General features: G+C 44.3%; 1 protein-coding gene across 1 annotated transcript in view; it reads right to left on the minus strand.

The window, feature by feature from the left end:
* NEK11 (NIMA related kinase 11) overlaps positions 1-22,714 on the minus strand; it is a gene marked incomplete at its 5' end in the record, with an annotated part of 156,372 nt that overhangs the window by 25,883 nt on the left and 107,775 nt on the right. Inside the window, one exon of the mRNA XM_081106198.1 lies at positions 6,808-6,904. Coding sequence (XP_080962324.1) covers positions 6,808-6,904 — 97 coding nt within the window. The remainder of the gene's footprint in view (positions 1-6,807; positions 6,905-22,714) is intronic.

Here is a 22,714-nt window from a genome sequence, read left to right on the forward strand (position 1 = left end):
ACACCAAATCAGCGGCCCTGCAAGGGTGACCACCCCCGCCCCTCGCACATGTTGGATATTTAATGCACCATAAGCCCCTTCCCCTCATTAAGATAATTCACACAAAGTCACTGGCTAGATGGAAAAAGAAAGGATCACTTTGTATTAACCTGTGCAAATAACATCATTTGACTGCCAACGAGCAACGTTTCTGGTAAACTGTGTTGGAAATCTCAGCTGAAACCTGAGGCCAAAGTGGCTTCTTCCCTCCCACAGAAAATCTAGGCTTTGGTTCGTTTTGTCTACTTGACTCTCAAGTGTGTTTGCTGAGAGAGATGCAAATACGGCTTCCTAAATTAAAAAATATATACATACCAAAGCAAGTAAAATGACCCCACAGAGTAAGACTACATTTATAGAGGAGGTAGATAGATAGATAGTCAGACAGATAGAAAGATAGAGATAACATAAAACATAAAATGCAATACTCTGTAGAAAACTGAAGAAACTCTCACATTGCTGGTGGGAATGCAGATGGCATTTGGAAATACCTATATGCATGAATGTTCCCTACATGGATTTATCCCTCAATCAAGCAATCCCACACCTAGAAATGTATTTCAAAGACAAACTGGCAATAAAAAAGAGCTGGATACTATTCATTATAGTACTATCCTAATAGCTAAAGACTAGAAAAGCCCATATGTCCACACCTAGGGAACAGACTGAATAAACAATGGTACATCCACACAAAGAGCTTGGAAGCTATAAAAGAGGAATGGAGTATATTGCTAGATATTACTAAGTCATCTTTAGGATATGTTGCTAAGTGAAGCTGACAAAAGTTTATATGATATGCTACCAATTTCTTAAGAAGTGAGAGGGAAGGTGCATTTGTGTGTGTGTGTGTGTGTGCGCGCGCGCGCGTATTTGAAATGTATTTTAAAAATGAAAGGATGAGCCATAAAATTTAAAAATAATATTCCTTTTTGGGCAAGGTAGAGAATAGGGTAAAGGAACCAGACAGAAGCTGGTCCTCTTTAAAATGTCTTTTTATAGATTTAACTTTGGGCTCATGGAAACACTCTACATAATTAAGAAACATGTAATAAAACAAAAGTGGCTGTTTACATTTTAAAACAAATAAGCCTCAGTATGCCCATACAGATAGTAATGACTCAGCAAGTATAGATCAGCACAGGCTTGTGAGGAAATTACTGAGGGGGAGGAAAATCCATGTGCCCGGGCTGGAGAGACCAGCCCCTGGAGCTCTCCGAGCGCAGAAACAGTGCCTTTTCAGCCACGTGACTAACATTTACTATTAGATCTGATAATTCACTGGCCACAGGGCAGAATACACAGAAGGGTTCTGCCTCAATAGGAGGCAACTGTCAGCCATAGTTTAATTGCTGCCCGGATCACACAAAACAAAGCTAAAAGTAAGACCCAAAAGTATCAAACTGTTTTCAAGTAACTGAACTGAATCCTAAAACAAAGCTTAAGACTATTTCTTGCAATACAGAAATACCCAGCACCCAACAAGGTAAAATTCACAGTGTTTGACATTCAATCAAAGAGTACCAGGCATACCAAGAAGTAGGAAAATATGACCTATAATAAGGAGAAAAAGAAACTGAAGTCAAGCCAGTAATAGCACAGATATTAGAACCAGCAGATAAGGACACTGAAATTATTATAGCTGAAGGAAAGACTGAACATGTTAAGCAGAAACTTGGGAGAGAGAAGAAAGACTCAAAACTTCTAGAGAGAAAAACTACAATATCTGAGATAAAAAATATACTGGATGGGATTAACAACACATTAGATATCGCTCAAGAAAAGATTAGTTTAAATGAAGACATAGTAATAGAAATTATTCAAAATAAACAGACAGGGGTAGGCCTAAAAAATAACCAGAATGTCAATGAGCTGTGGGACAACTTCAAGAAGCCCGAGATCTGTGTGCCCCTAGTTCCCACAGGGAAGACACACATCTATGCTGTCAAATACTGTGTGTTTTCTGTGCCTCCTGCACGAGTGGGCAATGCAGGGGTGATTCAGAGTTGTGGTCCCACAAAGGGGTCGCATCCCTCATCATTAAGAGAATTTCTTAGGGCCCAGGTGTTTTCCAGGGCATCAGCTTCCAACTGGACAAACGGGCCCAGCAGCTCCCCGGACCCTCAGGCCTTCTCCATGGCCTCCCATTCTCAGGCTGTGGCTTAGTGGGCACATTCCTGCCCTAGAACCTGTCCCACTGAGCAAAATGGTGGAGACTACCCCTGCCCCTTGTTCCCAGGCACTAAGGACCCTGGGTGACTGAGTAACCCTGACGAGTCCCTGAAAGGGGAGTTGGAAGTCCAGCCTCAGAATTCCCTAGGTAGGGAGTTGCTCTCGTAGCTTCCTGGGTCCAGAGGCCTTCGGAACAACTGCTTGTGAGGTGTCTGGCCTCCTTGTGACCATTCTCCTCGTGTGTGAATACAGGAGCTCGGCTTTGCGAGGCTCTAACACGACTATTCACAGGCCTAGATCCATATCCACAACTACTGTCCAGTTACAATGCGGCCTGTGATGCTAAGGGATGAGTCCACTTGCGTGGTATTCTGTAAAGGGCAACACTAGCGGGACAGGAAAGAGATCAACGTAGCACCAGGGCAGGTGTGACGGGAGAGATGAACTACGAAGGGGGAGCTCGAGGGGATGTTTGGAGATGAGAAAACTGTTGTATAATCTTGATTGTGGTGGCGGTTATGTGACTATATGCATTTATCAAAAATGATAGAACCCTATACTAAAAGAGTGAATTTTATATGTAAGAGTGATGTATTTGTCGAAATTCATAGAACTATATACTAAAAAGAGTGAGTTTTACTAGATATAAATTATATCCTCCTTAATAAAATAAACGGAAAACAAGTGAGTTAAAAAGTCCAAAAAATTAAGGCCTCTAAAACATAAGTATATGTTTATATGGTATTTGGCTTTTATTCAGGTTGATTCAAATGTTTCTGATCAATGTTACTGCAATCAATTTATTTGTTTTTAAAAAGATTGACTCCAACTCAGGCTCTGGTAACAAACTCCTCCCAGGGTCGAAGTCCTCTTTCGTCAGTGCTTCTCAAACTTGAATGTGTTCATGAATCTTCAGAAAGTTTATTAAACTACATTCTGATTTGGGAGAGGTGGGGCCAGGGAGTCTGCATTTCTCACAAGCTTCCAGGTTGTATCAATGTTGCTGGTCTGTGGACCACACTTCAAGCAGCAAGGCCACGGACATGAGAGAGATCACTGATATATAAGATGAGAATTACTCATTCAGATTGAACAAGCCCTCATGACACCATACATTGAGTTGACTGGTGCAAATGAAAGGACGGTCCCTTGGCAACAGTGTGTCACTATCCTCAGAGCTGAAAGCTGAGCAGCTGTCATTCCACAGTTCACCTCTTTGGCTTCCAGTGAAAGCCTGGAGCCAGGCCTGGAATCAACTCCGGCTCAAGGCGGTAAACAAAGCTCTTTACAACAGAAAACTCTGCCCTGAAGGTAGAGACTTTGAGTCCCATAAAAACACAGAGGCCCATCCATCCATCCATCATCATCCATCCATCCATCCATCCATCATTCCATCCATCATTCCATCCATCATCATCCATCCATCCATCCATCCATCCATCCATCCATCCATCCATCCATGAACAGCAACTTCTCTTCAAATGTACATGGGAATTACTCCGCCAGAAAGGAAGTCAATGCTGATTCCTTGTGATTCTGCTGACATTCCAAGGACTTTGCGTGGCGCCACCTAACCACTGCAGGGGCTGTCTGTGCGCCCGTGGGGGAGTGGGTCTGTGGAGTGCTTTCCCAGCAGAATAAGAAGGGGCCAGGACAGGAAGCCAAGTGTTGAACGAGGGGATATGCTGGCTTTTATATTCAACAACTTTATGAAATTTTCCCAGAGAATTGGCACTTCTTTTTGCATACTGAAAACAAAATGCTATGTAAACGTTTCCACAGACAGCTTCTTCCGCCCACAGATGCCTCCGGGTTTAACACATCACCTAACAGACTCACGCATGCCAACACCTTCAGATACATGGCTTGGGGGCTTTTTCCAAGAGGAAGCAACCACGTGTGTATTGAGAGTCTATTATAAGTTATCATTTATCGAGCACTTACTGTGTGCCATGAGGTACCTTAAGTGCATTGCATACATTCATGATTTCAACTAATCCTCACAACAACCCCATGAGGTGGGAACTATTATTAGCCCCACTTTACAGCAGAGCACTCTCAGGAAAATGAGGCTGGATAACTTGTCCAGGGGATGTAAATCCCAGCAGTCACTGTCCCCCACCCACACCTCCCTCCTGACCACTGCGCTGGGGTCTACGCTATGCCAGACACGCACGTATTAATGGCACTGAGCCCCAGGTCTCCCAGCTGGGAGAACTTGAAGAACGTGGCAGCACCTTCACATACATCACTCCCAACTTCCTCACAGAGCTTCGTTCTGTCACAGGAAATGATGAAGCCACAGGGGCATCAGTGTCTGAACTGGAAGGGTTGTTATTTACCTAGATCCCAACTTTCTTATGTAAAATGGCTGTGGCGGGAGCAGGTTCGGTAGGGAAATCAGGGGTTCAGTTTAAAAGGCCTCGTGGACATCCTAGGGCAGATGTCCAAGAGCAGGTGAAAATTCTCTCTGGTTCTGGAATGGACTGGAGCTTTGTGTCATGGAATGTAAGGGGATGAGAGGTGATTCTGCAAGAGGAAAAATGCCATCCACAGGGGAGTAGCCCAAACTGCACCATCCACATGGAAACAAGAGCCGGGTAATAGTTGGTCAAAGTCAGTCAGATAAGAAGGAGAAAACAGCATGCCAGGAATAAAATCCCCGGGATGCATCTTGGTCATTTGCTTTGGCAAAGCCACTTTCATGTGAATTATTTAAAGCATTTCATAACATGCCAGGAAATAGGATGTTGCACACTTTGCAAAAATAATATTCTTAGATAAAAAAAATCTGACAATATTATATTATTAAATTTTAAGGGTGAAAGAAAAGTCACTTCTCTTTGAAGGTTACCAACTGGAAAATTAGCAAAGCCTTCTCCATAAACTTCTAGCAAGGAGCAGTGGAGGTAGGCAGAGGTGGGAGCGTTTGGTCCAAACTCCCTCACTTCCGGTTCCTGGGAACTGCTTGTTGCCGCGGTAGCTATGCTAGTGCATGACCACTCAGGTACAGGAAGAACTTGAAGACAGTAAGCATCTCACTACATTACCAGCTTTAGGTTTGAAAATAACTTTCAGCACTTTTCTCTCTCTCTCTTTTTTTCCAAACTTTAGCTTAGATGATGTTGCACTATACTGCAATATAAATGCAAATTGACTGAAAAATAACTTTTGCCAAAATTCCTTCACTATTCAACCAGCACCAATATGAGAAGTAGATTTTAGAGAGACGTGTCTGAGTTGGCACATCTGTAGGAGGGGTCTGCAGACAACACAGCCCACAGGACAAACCTGGACGGCCACCTATTTTTGCACATCTTGTGAGCTAGGAATTGTTTTCCTATTTTTATTTATTTACTTAACTTATTTTAAAAATTGTATTAAATTTATTGGGGTGACATTGGTTAATAAAATTATATAGGTTTCAGGTGTACAGTTCTATAATACATCATCCGTATATTGCATTGTGTGTTCACCACCCACAGTCACCTCTCCTTCCGTCGCCACATATTATTTTTAAATGGTGGGGAAAAAATCAAAAGAAGAATATTTTGTGATACTTGAAACTTATATGAAATTCAAAATTCTTTCTGAAAATCACGTTTTACTGAAGCACAGCCAGACTTATTTATTCGCATATTGTCTACGGCTGCTCTTGTGTTACACAGCAGTCGAGTAGTTGTGACTAAAGCCATACGGCCCGCAGAGCAGAAAATACTGGCAGTCCAGCCCTGTACAGAGAGGGCTCGCCAACCCCTGATCTAGACACTGAGCTGTATGTGCAGGGGAAGTCAGACTAGGAGACGCGGTGTCGCTTCTTTGCCAAGAAGCCTCTAACACAGGGATGGCGAACCTTTTGAGCTCGGCGTGTCAGCATTTTGAAAAACCCTAACTGAACTCTGGTGCCGTGTCACATATAGAAATTTTTTGATATTTGCAACCATAGTAAAACAAAGACTTATATTTTTGATATTTATTTTATATATTTCAATGCCATTTAACAAAGAAAAATCAACCAAGAAAATAAGTTCACGTGTCACCTCTGACACACGTGTCATAGGTTCGCCATCACTGCTCTAACAGATGCTGTCTTAGTTTTTGGGGGCTGATATCACCACACACCACACTGGGTAGCTCATAAACAACAGAAATTTACAACTCACATGTCTGGAGCCTGGGAAGTCCAAGATTAGGCCCAGTGGGGCCACCTTCTGGTGAAGGCCCTCGTCCTGGCTCATAGCTGCTGCCTTCCCTCTGTGTCCTCCGTGGCGGAAGGGGCTCGGGCACTCTGTGGGGCCTCTTTTATAACACTAATCCCATGCTTGAGGGCTCCGCCTTCACAGGTTAAGCACCTCCCAAAGGCCCCACTTACCAATGGGGGTTAGGGTTACACCATCTGGATTTTGGGGGGACACATTCAAACCACAGCAGGTGCCTTCAATGCAGATTCAGGCCTTTCAACCGAACTTGTGCAACTGTATTCACTGTTGCATCTCGGGAAACATAGCTGCTAGAAAAGCATGGCATGACGGGATCACACTGTTTGTCAAGAGGTCCTAACACTGCCCTGTCCCAGGGCTCAGGCAGCACCCGACTTACTCCCTCATGCGTTGCATCTCGGTCCCGGCCATCGCGCTGCTGAAAATTGTTGGTCCGGGGGACACGTCTGGAACTGCGCCGGTGACTGTCCTTGTGTCTGAAAATCAATGCACAGCCCTTACTGACTTCATCAGCGCCCAGCATCCTCAAGGCAACATTCAAGGGCAACAGAAAGCAGAGGCTAATCCACCTTTGCCAAAGGTAATGCCACACTAATTAGAGAGGAAGTCAGTGATGCCATGCACATTACGGAGGTTTATTCCAAATGACAAGATTATTTACACTCTTAATGTGCATGAGGACTTCCAGGACCACGCTGCTCTCAAGAAGGACTATTTAAACAGAACACGACTGTTTAGAAGACGGGCTTTTCAGACTGGAAAACGCAGGCAGAAGCGCAGGGATGGAAAAGCAGTCGTGCTCGGGGAGCCTCAGGCCAGCTTCCTTCAGAAGGTGTGGCTGTTGGCTTCTGACGCCTGAGGAATTTCCTCTGACAAACTTCATTTTCCCTCGAACTCAATTCTACACCTGAGCATTAGCTGTTTGCAGTGGAAAGCAAGATGCCGACCCGGTCATCTGCAGCCTTGAACTTCAGCAGAATGGAGCAGAAGGCCCAGGCTGGGTTGGGGAGGTAGAGCTGTCAGTGAAGGCTGCGGTGTTACCGAGCCTGCAGAGCAAGCCCCAGCTTTGACAGAGATGCCCTGGAGGCTCGCACAGAAAGTGGTGGAACCGAAGGGAAAGAAACTGTCACCAACGGAAACAACACTACTTTCCACGGAGCAGCTAGAGCCGGCCCCTGAGCCCGGGCTCAGGGGAACCCAGAGCTGGCCTTGGGTCTGGGCCCTCCCTGGGGCTGGGGGCGGAGGCCTCCCTCTGTGTTCCTTAGATCTCCCACACGGCGCCTCGGACCCCCATTAGGAAGTCACTTTGAATACCGCAATCTTCATTTATACATGGTATCATCCATGTAGTTGCGATGTCAGAGAAGGGACCCACGTTGTGAAGTTCCTGCTCTTTTCTCAACAGACCATACAGGGAAGTGTGAGAGCCAAAACCCATTTTACATGTTAGTAAAGCTATCATCTGTCTATCTACCTACCTACCTACCTACCTACCTATCTGATGCTATGCAATAAAATAAAGTATACTGCAATGTAATGCAATATAATTATCGGATGTAACTTCCTTCAAGAAGTCCTCCTTGGTTCCCCGAGGCTGGGGTGGTTGGTCTTCCCCTGTACTTGCATGGCACCAATAACAGTACTGTTCACCCTGCAATGATACAATTACTATTGATCTCTCTCTCCCACCAGACTGTAAGTTCCATGAAGGCAGGAACCAGTTCTATCTCATTCACTGCTGTAATAAGTGGCCAGTGCACACCCACACTTTCTCTAACCAAGGGACAACTCTACATGCTGTTCATTTTTAAAATTTATGCTTAAATTTATAAATTTATTAACACATTATACATTTAATTATAAATTATTAGCTTTATATATTTAATATAAATTTATATATAAAAAACCCTAATATGCAAATAGACTGAATGGCGGAACAACTGAACAACCGAACAACTGGTTGCTATGATGTGCGCTGACCACAAGGGGTGTGCGTGGAACATGGTGGGTGTCAGCAGCAGGTAGCAAAGCACAGAACATGGCGGGTGTTGGCCGCGGTGGGATGGTGGAGCAGGTGAGCAGGGGCGCCAGACCAAGGCGGGGTGCTAGCCACTGTCATGGAGGCAAGACTCTGGTGGTTACTGAAAATTCTTTGCTCCCATGCGCCATGGTCCTGCCTAGTGCTTGCACCTGCTGCCAGCACTGGCCCCGCTTGCACCCGCTGCCAGCGCCCCCAGCAGGTACGAGCGGTGGCTGTGGGCCCCAATCGCCCCTTCAGGGCTTCTCCACCTTCCCCTGTTCTTGAGGGGCAGATCAGGGCAGGCAGCCGCCACTTGTACCCACTGCTGGCGTGGCACCAATCGCTCCACGCCAACAGCGGGTACAAGCGGGGCCAGCGCTGTCAGCACGTGGGAACAGGGGCGGCAGGAACGGGGCTGCCAACAGACCGGGGACCAGGGGCTGTGGTGGGAAGGGTCAGGCGGGGGTGCAGAGGATGAGCCGAGACCCGCCCCTGTGCCCATCGCAACCTTGTGGCCCACAGTTCCTTTCAAGGTGCACGAATTCGTGCACTGGGCTCCTAGTTTATACATATATTTCTTAGATTTTAAAAAATGTAATCAGTCAAATGCAAATTCCAATATTTGCACATACATTCTTCTTTTGTATACCCTCCTGGGATCATGCATCCCACTTTGAACTTCTTGCTTTCATAGATATTGAGATGAATATTTTCCCCCACCCCCAGCTCATTGTCAGAATCTCAGACCTGTCCTCTATTTAGATCAGGGGTGGGCAAACTTTTTGACTCGAGGGCCACAATGGGTTCTTAAACTGGACCGGAGGGCCGGAACAAAAGCATGGATGGAGTGTTTGTGTGAACTAATATAAATTCAAAGTAAACATCATTACATAAAAGGGTATGGTCTTTTTTTTTTAGTTTTATTCATTTCAAACGGGCCGGATCCGGCCCGCGGGCCATAGTTTGCCCACAGCTGATCTAGATCCTTAGATGTGGAATTACTGGATCAACAGGTATAAACTTTGCAGAGGGCACAATACAGCTATTTACATAAATAACCTGCCCTTCCTGGTATATCACTAGTTATACCCTCACTCTAAGACAGCAGTACCATGATTGGTTTCTTTCACTCCTAGCAATGACCCCTTCACACCTTGAGAGGTAGACAGGATCTCTATCTAGATAATCACCTGGAATACTACTGAGCACATATACATTAGATACAATGCTAGGGCCTGGGCTGATGTGGCTCAGTTGGTTGAGAGTCCCCCCCATGCACCAAAAGTCACTGGTTTGATTCCTGGTCAAACACACGCCCAGGTTGCAGGTTTGGTCCCAGGTCAGGTTGTATACAGGAGGCAACTGATCGATGTTTCTCTCTCACATCGATGTTTCTCTATGCCTGTCTCTGTCTCTGTATCTCTCTCTCCCTTTCTCTCTCTCTAAAAAAATCAATAAAAACATTTACTTTGTTTAAAAAGATACAATGCTAGGTATGGGGAATATAAAGATGTAAAGCGAAGGTCTGTGGAAAAAGTACTAGCTTTAAAGTTAGGGAACCACAGTTATTGTTTTACTTCCAACTCTCACCAGCTACATGGCCCTCGGGTCACTTCCCTGGGCCTCAGCTTCCTCATTTTATATTTAAATGGTTGCATTAGACTGAAGACCCTCTCTCAATTCAAACATTCTATAATCTGGCATAAACATATCCCTGGACTTCCAGGGGGATACAATTTATTTGGGAGGCAACATTTACACTGACAAAGATAAAGAGCAGGCAAAGGGACCAAATGTTAAGAGGCAAATGGCTGGGACCAGCAAGAAATGCTACAGGCATCACAGGACATCAGGCAAAACCATCCTGAACTCTCTTCCCCCACCTGTGAATTCTAGGCTGCTGAGGATTACTAGACTTGATACTACCCTATGGGGATGTTTAGACAATGAGATGAAAACAAAATGATGTGAAAAGACATTAAGCAACTAGAAATTGTGTTTCTTAAGACACAGAGCACAGCTCATAACAGTAACGCTGCCAGGACCCCTCCTACTCCTGAGGTCTCTCACAGCAGAGCTACCTTCCCGGAAGGAGTAACAGCTTGATGACTCTGACATTTCACTAGCAGAGAGAGGTTCTCTCATTTCCTCCAAAATTTCCCTCTATTCATTTCAGCTGCTGAACAAATGACCTGGATGGTAAACGCCCGTGTTGCCCTCCCTGCTAAGCAAGCATCCGAGCATGCGGTACGAAAGCGCTGAGGCAGGGCCTGCGGGGGATTCTGGCAAACACGACCTCACTGAAGCACCTGGGACACTGCTTACTCAGGGATCCCTGCAGACACTGCCCTCGGTGCACAGCCCAAAGATGCTTCCCACCTAATCTCCTTTTAACCCTCTAACTCTCCATTGCCTAAGGAATACCCAGGAAATAACTATGATTTGAAGACACCCCTCTTTGCCCACATCACTGCAAAGACATGTTCTCATGGCCCATATGCTCCTACTCTTTAGAGTAGCTCAAGATCAAAGATTGGCCGAGAGGTTGGCAAACTTTTTCTGTAAAGGGTCGAGTAATACATATTATAGGTCTTATAGGCCAAACAATCTCTGTTGCAACCACTCAGCTTTGCTGTTACAGCATGTAAACAGCCATAGACAATAGATAAGTGAACGATTTCAAGTAAGATTTCATTTACAAAAACAGGTGGTGAGCCGATTTGGCCTGTGGACTGTGGTTTACCAAACCCGACCTACATGATGGAGAGCATCATGATTCTGAGCTGGAGGTGACCAGAGACCTTTAAGTCAAATGCCGTCATCTTATGGACGGGAAGTGAGGCCAGGAGAAGCTGTGTGACTGCCCAAGGTCAAAGGAGAGAGAGAACACTCCAGAAGCTTCCAGGAGGAAAGGAGCTGGGCACATCAGGAGGAGCGTGTGATTTGCCTTAGAGGTCTGGAGTTTGAGCCTCTGATGTTTGGTAAGTCACCAAACTCCTATGACTCACTTTCTTCACCTGTACAAAAAATAATTTGGGGGGACTCTAGTGAAGCTTAAATGCAATGATCTCTATAAAGATGCTTTGTTTCCAGAGACACAGAAACGTGGAACAGACTGTGGAAGGTCAGAGGGAAGGTAGGCGAGGGTGGGTGGGTGGGAAGTAATCAACTAAAGACCTTGTATTGTATGCATATATGCATAACCCATCGACACAGACAATAGGGTGGTGAAGGCCTGGGAAGGGGGGGGGGGCTGGGCTGGAGGAGGTCAATGGGGGGTAAAAGGGGCATATGTAATACGTTCAACAATAAAGAATTTTTTAAAAAGGTGCTTTGTTGTTGGTGAAGGAGCAAGGTAAATTGCCTCTGTCACCCACGTGGCACCCCCCCACCCAGTGCTTCGCATAAGGCAGTTTTTCAATAAATAAACGGGGCCCCATTGCCTCCACCAAAATGAAATTAAAATAAAACTGGGTCAGCTCAGAAAAACAAACTTGCTACTCGCAGGGGAGATAATAAATACCAGAAGATAGGAAATCTATAAAGTTTCTATTTTTACTACATGGTTATTTCATGCAACAAATATTCAACCAAATTGTGTGGAAGATTAAAAACAACAGGAGTTCATGGGCTTGAAAATGCTCATTTCCTTTCGAATATATCAGACAAAGCCTCTAAGAATAGCACCTATCAGTAAAGAGAAATAAAAAATAAAAAAAAGAGGGAGTGTCTTGTTTATTTGTTTTTTTAAATAAGCAATCAAATGTGTATACAGGTTAAGAAGAGGTTTGTAAAAGCCAGATCCTAACTCTTTTGGGAGTGGTTACCCCATGGAGACAGAAGCCAGTGTTTGGGGAGTTTTATTATAGAGTTCCAACGTGGAGATTCTTAGCTTTAGAAACAAAATCGGCTTTTATGTAATGGCAGGTTGGGCTGGCTTCAAGACTGACTAAATTACTTAAGTGCATCAGTACTGCCGGAAGCCGGTCCATCCTTGCTGCTTGACACAGTCGCTGCAGGAAAGAAACATCTGCACAGCATATGTTTCAAGGGACCTGGCGTATATAGCATACTGTTCTTAATATGTTTGCTCCCCTTAGCGCTGTGTGCTTTAACCAAGGTCACCTCTCCGAGAAAGGTTGTTTCCCCAGGTAGGAATTTTTCCCTGAAGTCAGGGAGGGGATGCCTCTCCTAGAAAGGTTGTTTCCCCAGGTAGGAATTTTTCCCTGAAGTCAGGGAGGGGATGAAACTCCTTAACTAAGTGCCAGGCGGGTAGTTAATCACTTTAACTACAAACAATCATGCTTAAGCTACATAATCTTTACTCCCTGGAATGGAGATAAGAAACGCCCTAACCTTTGTAATAGAAATTGACAGGATTAAAATCAACTGGTATAAATATGGATGTAACAAAACAATAAACAGCAGAACCTCTCTGGAGATCGAGACCAGAACTTGGCTGGAGATCCTGGCTAGGCTGCTGATCAACTGAACGCTGTCTCCGTGTCATTCCTTCTTCGCCGACTCCGTCTACACCTTTGGGGACCCCTGGACCCGCTGGGGTTGGACCCCGGCATCTGGCGCCCGAACAGGATTCCCTTAGGTAAGTCCCCCCGCCCCCGTACTTGGGACGGATAGGACTGTACCATAGGGTGCTTCAGACCCCCCCCCTATAGAGGATAAGTAGGGTAAGCGGGTAGTTAGTACAGAACTTAGATTGACAAGATGGGTCATACTGAGTCTAAAGAAAAAAGACTCTGTATTAATCTTTTAACGCATATGCTTACTAGCAGAATTGGAGTTGAGGTTTTTCCCAGTGAGACAGAAAGTTTTATAGAAGAAGTATGTCAATGGCTTCCAGAGGATGGAACTGTTAATTTAAAAACTTGGGTTGAAGTAGGAAAGCAATTAAAGAAACACCATGAATCTGAGAAGGTCCTGCCATGTTTCTTTTCCCTCTGGGATTCAATCTGTGACACCTTGGCACCAGAGGCAAAAACGGTTGAACTTTCTCAAAATTTAAATAGTCCCTCGGCTCCACCCAGAGAGAATACATCATCATTGTCTTCAGCTCAATCTAAAAGCAATTTAGCTATGCCTACTGATCGGGAGGAGAATAAATATCATAAACATGACCATTGGTCCTTTCCAGTCAGTAGAGAGGAGAGTGGCCCTCCCATTCAAAACAGGCTCCCCAAATTAGAAAGGAAGCCTAAACCAGGTCCTGTGGCTCCTATGAGCTCCATGTCTAAATTTCAAAGGGCGATAAGAGAAGCTGAAGCTAATGGAGATCTTGAATTCTCACTCTGCTTCCCAGTTACATATGAGAATGAGTCTGGTGGGAATAGAAACCCCACCTTGGAGCCTATACCTTACAAAGTACTTAAAGAATTAAAATTGGCCTGCTCTGAATATGGACCTCTAGCTCCTTACACACAAACCTTGGTAGAAACCCTAGCCAGTAAATGGATGACTCCTTATGATTGGTCACAGGTTTGTAAATCCTGTCTCTCAGGAGGCGATTACTTATTATGGAAAACTGAATATGAAGATCTTGCTAAGAAAGCTGTAGCCACTAGCGAAAAAACCAGAAAAAGAATAACCCTAGACATGATATTAGGAGAAGGTGATTTTAACACGGCTGAGGAGCAAATGCATATGCCCACAGAGGCACTTACCAAAGTAACCAGTTGTGCAGTAAGTGCCTGGAAATCCCTACCTTATACGGCAGGAAAAACAACCACCCTTACAGAGGTTAAACAGAAGGTCGAGGAACCATATCAGGATTTCCTTTCTCGCCTCATGCAGGCAGTCAAGAGAGTAATCAATAACAAAGAGGCAGCCGATATCCTAATCAAACAACTGGCTTTTGAAAATGCTAATAATACCTGTCAGGCTTTATTAAGGCCGATTCGCAGAACAGGAACTATAAATGATTTTATAAAACAGTGTGCTGATGTAAGTCCAGCATTTATACAGGGTGTAGCTATAGCTGCAGCTCTCAAAGGGGAGACATACCCTCAATATGTACAGGCTATAGGACAAGCCAGCAATACTACAGGTAATAAAAGAAATATGAACTGCTACTCTTGTGGCTTATCTGGGCACTTTAGCAGAGAATGCCCAAATAAAAATAATAATACTCAGGCCAGATGGCAAGCTCCTCGACAGCCTGGAAATACATTAGGGAATAATATTAATCCTCCAAAAACCGTTTGTCCCCGATGTCAGAAAGGATTCCATTGGGCAAAGGAATGTAGATCAAGATACCATAAAAATGGTCGGCCTTTAAACTCTACAAATAACTCCCAAGGAGGTTATATCCCATCACCTCAATTGGGAAACTTGAGAAGGGGCCAGCCCCAGGCCCCTGCAATAATTGGGGCATCAACCCTCAACCCCTCTGCAAATTTCAATCAGTCAGTGACCTCTTCAGGGCAACCCCAGGCAGTGCAGGATTGGACCTCCACTCAACCACCCATGCAGTACTAACCCCAGACTCGCCAGTAGCAGCCATTCCTACAGGAGTGTCTGGGCCGCTGCCTGAGGGAACCGTGGGTTTAATATTAGGACGGAGCTCCACCTCGTTACAGGGGATCTTAGTCATCCCAGGAGTTGTTGATGCAGACTACACAGGAGAAATACAGATTTTACTTTCCCCACCCACCACAACTATACAGATTCAGCCCAACCAGAGAATTGCCCAATTAATCCTGTTACCAATACATAAGATAGGGACAGCTGTTACCCAGGAAGCTAGAGGGGCCGGAGGCTTTGGATCTAGTGATGCAGCATTTTGGATACAAGAAATCCATGCTACTAGACCTACAAAAATTTTACAAATTCAGGGAAAACCAATTGAAGGTCTATTGGATACAGGAGCAGATGTTTCCTGCATAGCAGAGAAGGATTGGCCCTCTTCATGGCCCACGCACACCACCTCCACTTCCCTAGTAGGACTAGGCAAGGCATCTAATGTAAAAAAGAGTTCTCAGATTCTAACTTGGACTGATGAAGATCAACATTCAGGAACATTCTGTCCCTATGTAATTACGACTATCCCCTTTACATTATGGGGAAGAGATATCTTGTCTCAAATGGGAGTTGTATTATATAGCCCCAGTGATAGAGTAACATCACAGATGCTAGACACGAGATTTAATCCAGGAAAGGGATTAGGAAAGGAAAGTAATACCTCACACTCCTCGACAGGATCTGTAATTGGGGCCATTGCCCTTAGGACTGCTGATCCCATAGTCTGGAAATCGTCACAACCAGTATGGGTTGAGCAATGGCCCTTAACATCTGAGAAAATATCAGCAACCCGACAATTAATTGATCAGCAATTAGCAGAGGGACATATAGAGCCATCAAATAGTCCCTGGAACACACCCATATTTGTAATAAGAAAGAAATCAGGCAAGTGGAGACTTTTGCAAGATCTAAGAGCCATAAATGCCACCATGGAAGATATGGGCTCCTTACAACCTGGATTGCCCTCCCCTGTGGCAATTCCACAGGAGTATTGTGTTGTTGTTATTGACTTACAGGATTGCTTTTTCACTATACCTCTTCACCCAGCTGATTGTCAAAGATTCGCATTCAGCATACCATCAGAAAACTTTAAACAGCCTTATCAGAGATACCAATGGAAGGTTCTCCCACAAGGGATGAAAAATAGTCCTACATTATGTCAAAAGTTTGTAGATCAGGCATTGCAAGTTATTAGAAAGAAATTTTCAGATCTATATCTAATTCATTATATGGATGATATTTTACTAGCTCATAAAGATCGGGCTACTTTACAGGAAATTCTTACTCAGACCATCCTTGCTTTAGAAGAACATGGTCTAAAAATAGCCCCAGAAAAGATTCAGACTGAACCTTCTTTTTCATACTTAGGCAGAATATTACATACCTCTACTATCACCCATCAGCCTCTACAATTAAGAAAAGATCATTTAAACACATTGAATGATTATCAGAAACTATTAGGTGATATCAACTGGGTCAGGCCATATCTAAAAATAACCACTCTTGACTTAAAACCTCTATTTGACATTTTAAAGGGAGATTCTAACCCTAAGTCTCCCCGACAATTAACTGTAGAAGGAGAAAAGGCTATAGCAAAAATAGAACAGGCCATCAATAAACAGCAACTACAGTATCTAGATTATTCCAAATCTTGGGCCTTAATTATTCTAGCCACTAAATATACTCCTACAGGATGCTTGTGGCAGGAAGGACCATTAGAATGGATACATTTACCTGTCACTCCTAGGAAGATTGTACCACCCTATCCCTCCCTAGTGGCCACTCTCATTATCAAAGGTAGACGACGCAGTATCGAACTCTTTGGAAGAGAAGTTACTGAGATAATAATACCTTATAAAAGAGAACAATTAGACACACTATTACAATTTGAAGAAGAGTGGCAAATAGCTATAGGTAACTTCCCAGGACAAATTTTACATCATTTGCCAAGATCACCTATATTGCAATTTCTCTCCCTACATCCGTTTATATTTCCTATTAAATGTTCAAAAGAACCATTATCACCTCCTGCCTCCTTAGTATTCACAGATGGTTCCTCTAATGGTAGGGCAGTAACAATCATTGACTCAATAACCCATGTTCAACAAACTCTAGAGACGTCAGCTCAGAGAACAGAGCTTTTGGCAGTCATTTATGCTTTTGAACAATTGCAACAGGTTCCCTTTAACTTGTACACTGACTCTCAATATATAGTTAAATTATTTCCTCATATTGAGACCGCCTCTCTCCCACAAGGAAGAACAGCCATTTTCTCTTTGTTAACTCAGCTACAAACTTGCATTCACAAACGAGAAAAGGCTTTCTATATTGGACATATTAGAGCTCATTCCTGCCTACCAGGACCCTTAAGCGAAGGAAATTATCAGGCGGATTTACTAACTCGCCCAGTAGTTTGTACAGCTCTAGAAGAAGCCCGGCGGTCTCATGCCATTCACCATCAAAATGCTTCTGCTCTCCGTCTATATTATCGCATATCTAGAGAAGCTGCTCGAAGTATTGTGCGTGACTGCGGCCATTGTCCTACTCATTTTCCTAGCCCTGCTACTGGAGTTAATCCAAGAGGACTTAGACCCTGTGACTTATGGCAGATGGATATTACTCATGTCCCATCTTTTGGCAAACTTTGCTATGTGCATGTTTGTATTGATACCTTTTCTCATGTTATCCTTGCTTCTGCACGTACAGGAGAAGCCTTTAAAGATGTAAGTCAACATCTATTCCAATGCTTTTCCTACCTAGGAATACCAAGGGCACTTAAAACAGACAATGGGCCTGCCTGTACCTCTAGAGCTTTTAAAAACTTATGCTCTACATTCGGCATCGCACATACTACAGGAATACCCTACAATCCTCAAGGCCAAGCAATAGTAGAAAGGGCTCACCAAACTTTAAAAACACAAATTAAAAAATTACAAGAAAATGAGTTTAAATATTCCTCTCCTCACCATGTTCTACAACATGCTCAATTTGTAATTAATATACTAAATGTAGATTCTGAGGGAAATTCCCCGATGTACAGGCATTGGAACCCTGATCTAACTAAACCTAAAGCCCTCGTCAAATGGAGAGACTTGCTTACAGGAGCCTGGAAGGGACCTGATGTACTTTTAACCCAGGGGAGAGGATATGCTTGTATATTTCCACAGGACGCAGACTCACCTGTGTGGATTCCAGACCGTCTAGTCCGACCTTATGTCTCACCACCCGCCATCTCTGCCTCATCATAGCACACCTGACCAGTGCCCGTCTGCAGCAGATGTGCAGCCCTGAGCTGGAACAATCTGTCCATTGGGAGGATCACATGTGCCTCCGTTTTGTCTTTCCACATGTCCCAGCTTTGCCCCACATCTCCTTTCCTTTTTCCTTTTTTTAAAATCTAACTACTTGTTTGCTGGTTCTTTGGCCTTTCTCCTTCTTTCCTGAACACAGCCTTTTCTAGAATCTCCCTACCCTACTGTTCCAGGAAGGGCATCTCCCTTTTATGCCGTGACTAGGGGTGTTTGCTATATGCCCCATACATGGAGTTGTCTTGTGCCAAGAGCCTGACATCCTGGGCTGAGAAAGCCCTGTTCCAGGACTCTCCTTTGTCCTGTATTGGCGCCTCTTACCCTTGTGCTGAGAGGGACCCTCTTCTTACAATCCAATTGCCCATAGCTGTTGCCTGAGCTCTCTGTTCATGCTGAGGTTGAAGCCTCATGGTGGCTGGTACCATGGATCTGTCTCTGGCCCAATGGCGTAAGCTGGGCCCTCTCTAGAGAAGAAACCTGAGTTCCCTATGATCAATGCCAGAGCCCTGCCAGCAGGCGAGGGAATCCAAAGGCAGTTGCTGGGCATGGAGGCCAGAGGGACATAGGCTATCAAGGAGACAAAACTGAACCTCACATCACCCTACTTGGCCCAGAGATGACTGGTAGTCAACGACGGGTAAGACTCCACAGGGTGGGGCAACCTAAGACAGGCACAGTCGGGGGCCAGTAGGAGAAAACTTGGGGTGCAACAAAGGTGGGGCACAGACCCCCCTCCCCAATGGTGCAGGCGCTTGAACACTCGCCCCTTCTGAGGAAGGTCTCCTGTCCCCATGGCTGCTTCCTGCTTCCCATGCCCAGCTCAGATCGGGACCCAGGTAAAGACAGAGACTGGCTGACAGCAGCTGCCCTCTCACTGCAACAGGACTTGTTTCCCATTTCTACCTGGGACCACAGGGAAAGGGGAAGCTGAAGTAAAGGGCTGTGTCAGGATGCTGCCTTCTTCCCTTCTCCCTCTTTTTTCTAAACACTTCCATGCCTTGTAGTTCTTTTGCTTTCTCTTCTTTTTCTACTACCCTCCATTTTCCATATCAGCTGGATACAGAGGGCGCAGCTTACTCCTCCTCGGACATCGACACCACCATCAACCACGGCCCTGATGGACCCTTTGATGCAGCCCTTCAACTTGCTGACGCTTCGGGAAGCCTGTCGCCAGTGACGCCGCCCGCTAGCCAGACCAACAAAGACAATCAAACCAACAACTTGAGGACAGCTGAAATCCCTTGACTGAAGAGGCTGGCAACCTTCTACAGGAATGGGGCTCCTTCTGCGCTCCATCCACTATGTTTATAGCTATGCTCACTATCATTGCTTGCCAATCTTCTTCCGAGACTTAAATGGCCCAATCTGAGAGGTGGCCACTGATTTGCATGCGTGATCATTTAAAAAATAAAAAAGGGGGAATTTGCCGGAAGCCGGTCCATCCTTGCTGCTTGACACAGTCGCTGCAGGAAAGAAACATCTGCACAGCATATGTTTCAAGGGACCTGGCGTATATAGCATACTGTTCTTAATATGTTTGCTCCCCTTAGCGCTGTGTGCTTTAACCAAGGTCACCTCTCCGAGAAAGGTTGTTTCCCCAGGTAGGAATTTTTCCCTGAAGTCAGGGAGGGGATGCCTCTCCTAGAAAGGTTGTTTCCCCAGGTAGGAATTTTTCCCTGAAGTCAGGGAGGGGATGAAACTCCTTAACTAAGTGCCAGGCGGGTAGTTAATCACTTTAACTACAAACAATCATGCTTAAGCTACATAATCTTTACTCCCTGGAATGGAGATAAGAAACGCCCTAACCTTTGTAATAGAAATTGACAGGATTAAAATCAACTGGTATAAATATGGATGTAACAAAACAATAAACAGCAGAACCTCTCTGGAGATCGAGACCAGAACTTGGCTGGAGATCCTGGCTAGGCTGCTGATCAACTGAACGCTGTCTCCGTGTCATTCCTTCTTCGCCGACTCCGTCTACACCTTTGGGGACCCCTGGACCCGCTGGGGTTGGACCCCGGCACAGTACTTCCCTCTTCTTTTAGTACAGTGGTCGGCAAACTGCAGCTCAGCAAACCGAGGCTCGCGAGCCACATGCGGCTCTTTGGCCCCTTGAGTTTGGATCTTCCACAAAATACAGACTTCTGCACATGGGCCACGAAGTTTCAATCGCACTGTACGTGCGTGCCCGCACATGGTATTTTGTGGAAGACACACTCAAGGGGCCAAAGAGCCGCATGTGGCTCGCAAGCCGCGGTTTGCCGACCACGGTTTTAGTAGAAAAGAAGTCATCCATGTTCATTGTTCACAAATTAGAAAACACAGAGAGGAAAGTCACTCAGAGAACCATTATTGACATGTTGGTATTTCCAAATGCATGTGTGTGTGTGTATGTGTGTTTGTGTGTGTGTGTGTGTATCAACTATGGTTTATATACTTCATAACACCTTTCATGCCAATGCATATGTAACTATATCATCATTTTTAATAAAGTGTAAATAACTTCTTTGTTCTAGAAGACATACTACACCCCATTGTAAGGCATTTATTTTGACTCCAATTTTCCCCTCTTGTAAACGATACTGCCATGAGAATCCTTGTATATTTATTTTTATTCCCAACTCTGATTGTTCTCTAAGATAAATTCCTAGACATAGACTTGCTGGGTCAAAAATATTTCATTCTTTCAGGTTAGTATAACTAAATGTTGGAAGAAAACATTTTTCTAGGTTGTCAGTAACACTCTCTTTGTGGGGTCATACATATATTGAAGATGGGATGTGAGATGCCTTTATTAAAACCTTGATTCAATTTATTAAAATTTGTCAAAAATAGGCATTTAAAAAAAAAAGCCTTAGATGGGAGAGAAGACTTTCTTCACTGGTCTCCTAGTCCAGTGGTTTTTAAAGTGCAGTTCCTGGACCATAGCATCGGCATCACCTGGGCACTTGTTAGAAATGCAGATTCTCAGGCCCACCCCAACCCAACTGAGTCAGAACCTCGAGTGTTGGGGCCGGCAAGCTGGTGATTCTGATGCTCGCTATAGTTTGAGAACTTGCCTCGTCCACGCGGTCTGACTCCCTCATCTGGTGTTCATTACCTCCTGCCCGAAGCTCTAGTCATCAGGTCTAGAGATGCTGAATTGCGCCCAGAAGTTTTTTGAAAACATGAACTATGTTTGCTATTCCTTGTGTACCCTACAGTGGTTCTGGGCCAAGAAATGCCCAATTGCGCTCTATGAACAGAAGGGTGCATAGTTACCTGTCCTGTCAGATACTAAAACATCCCGTAAAGGCACTGGAATTAGACTGTCTGGTGTTGATAGAAGATTAAGGAGCTAGATGAGCAGACCAAAAGGGAGTCAGACAAAGACAATATCCAGGAGTTGTGATATCACAAAAAGGGAAATATAAATTAAATGGGGAAAAATAAATTCTATGGGTATAAAAAACCTCATGTGAAAAATAAGACAATAAAAATACTAGAATGCCAAAACCGGTTTGGCTCAGTGGATAGAGCGTCGGCCTGCGGATTGAAAGGTCCCAGGTTCGATTCCGGTCAAGGGCATGTACCTGGGTTGCGGGCACATCCCCAGTGGGGGATGTGCAGGAGGCAGCTAATCGATGTTTCTCTCTCATCGATGTTTCTGACTCTCTATCTCTCTCCCTTCCTCTCTGTAAAAAAATCAATAAAATATATTTTTAAAAAAATCCTAGAAGAAAATTTTGGAGCCTATACATAAACTCTTTTTTAAAAAAACACAGGAAGCTAGACTCTATAAGTAAAGTTCAGTCCTATTTTCCTACATAAAAAATAAAAAATTTCCTTTACCAAAAAAACCCCCAAAGAAACAATAAACATAAAATAATCGGTTAAAAATTGCCACACATATGATAGACAAGGCAGTAGTATTATCTTTATAATAAATTTAACCTAATATACTGAATGTTATGTCCAGTGCAAATAGCAGTGAACATTCCTCTCCACACAAAAGGGTGCTGGATATTAAAGATCCTAGTAAACACATTTTTCAAGGAAAAGAAGGCTTTATTTGTTTAGGAAAAATACTAAAAATTAGCTACCAAGATAGTTCATGCCATATTCACAAGTGTGATGATTCAGGCAAATAACACCAAGTGGAACCGCTGTCCACTCCCCAGCAAAGCCTGCATCTCCCCTTGGCCAAATTCATCCTTCTATCAAGAATGAGTTCAGATGTTTCCATCTCCTTCAAGCTTCCCTGATGACTTCTATCCCTCAACTAAAAGCAATATCCTCATTTTGGGAATCCTTGCTCTCTTGTTATATAGTTATTTAGGCTCTTGTCTTACTTCCCCTCTGAAATCTAAGCTTTCAGTGGCAGGATCAGGCCTAAGGCATCATTGTGAGCTAATACCATTCCTCTGCAGAGCATGTTAACT

This window comes from Myotis nattereri (genome assembly GCF_964212035.1).
Source record: "Myotis nattereri genome assembly, chromosome: 14".
NCBI classification, from domain to species: domain Eukaryota; kingdom Metazoa; phylum Chordata; class Mammalia; order Chiroptera; family Vespertilionidae; genus Myotis; species Myotis nattereri.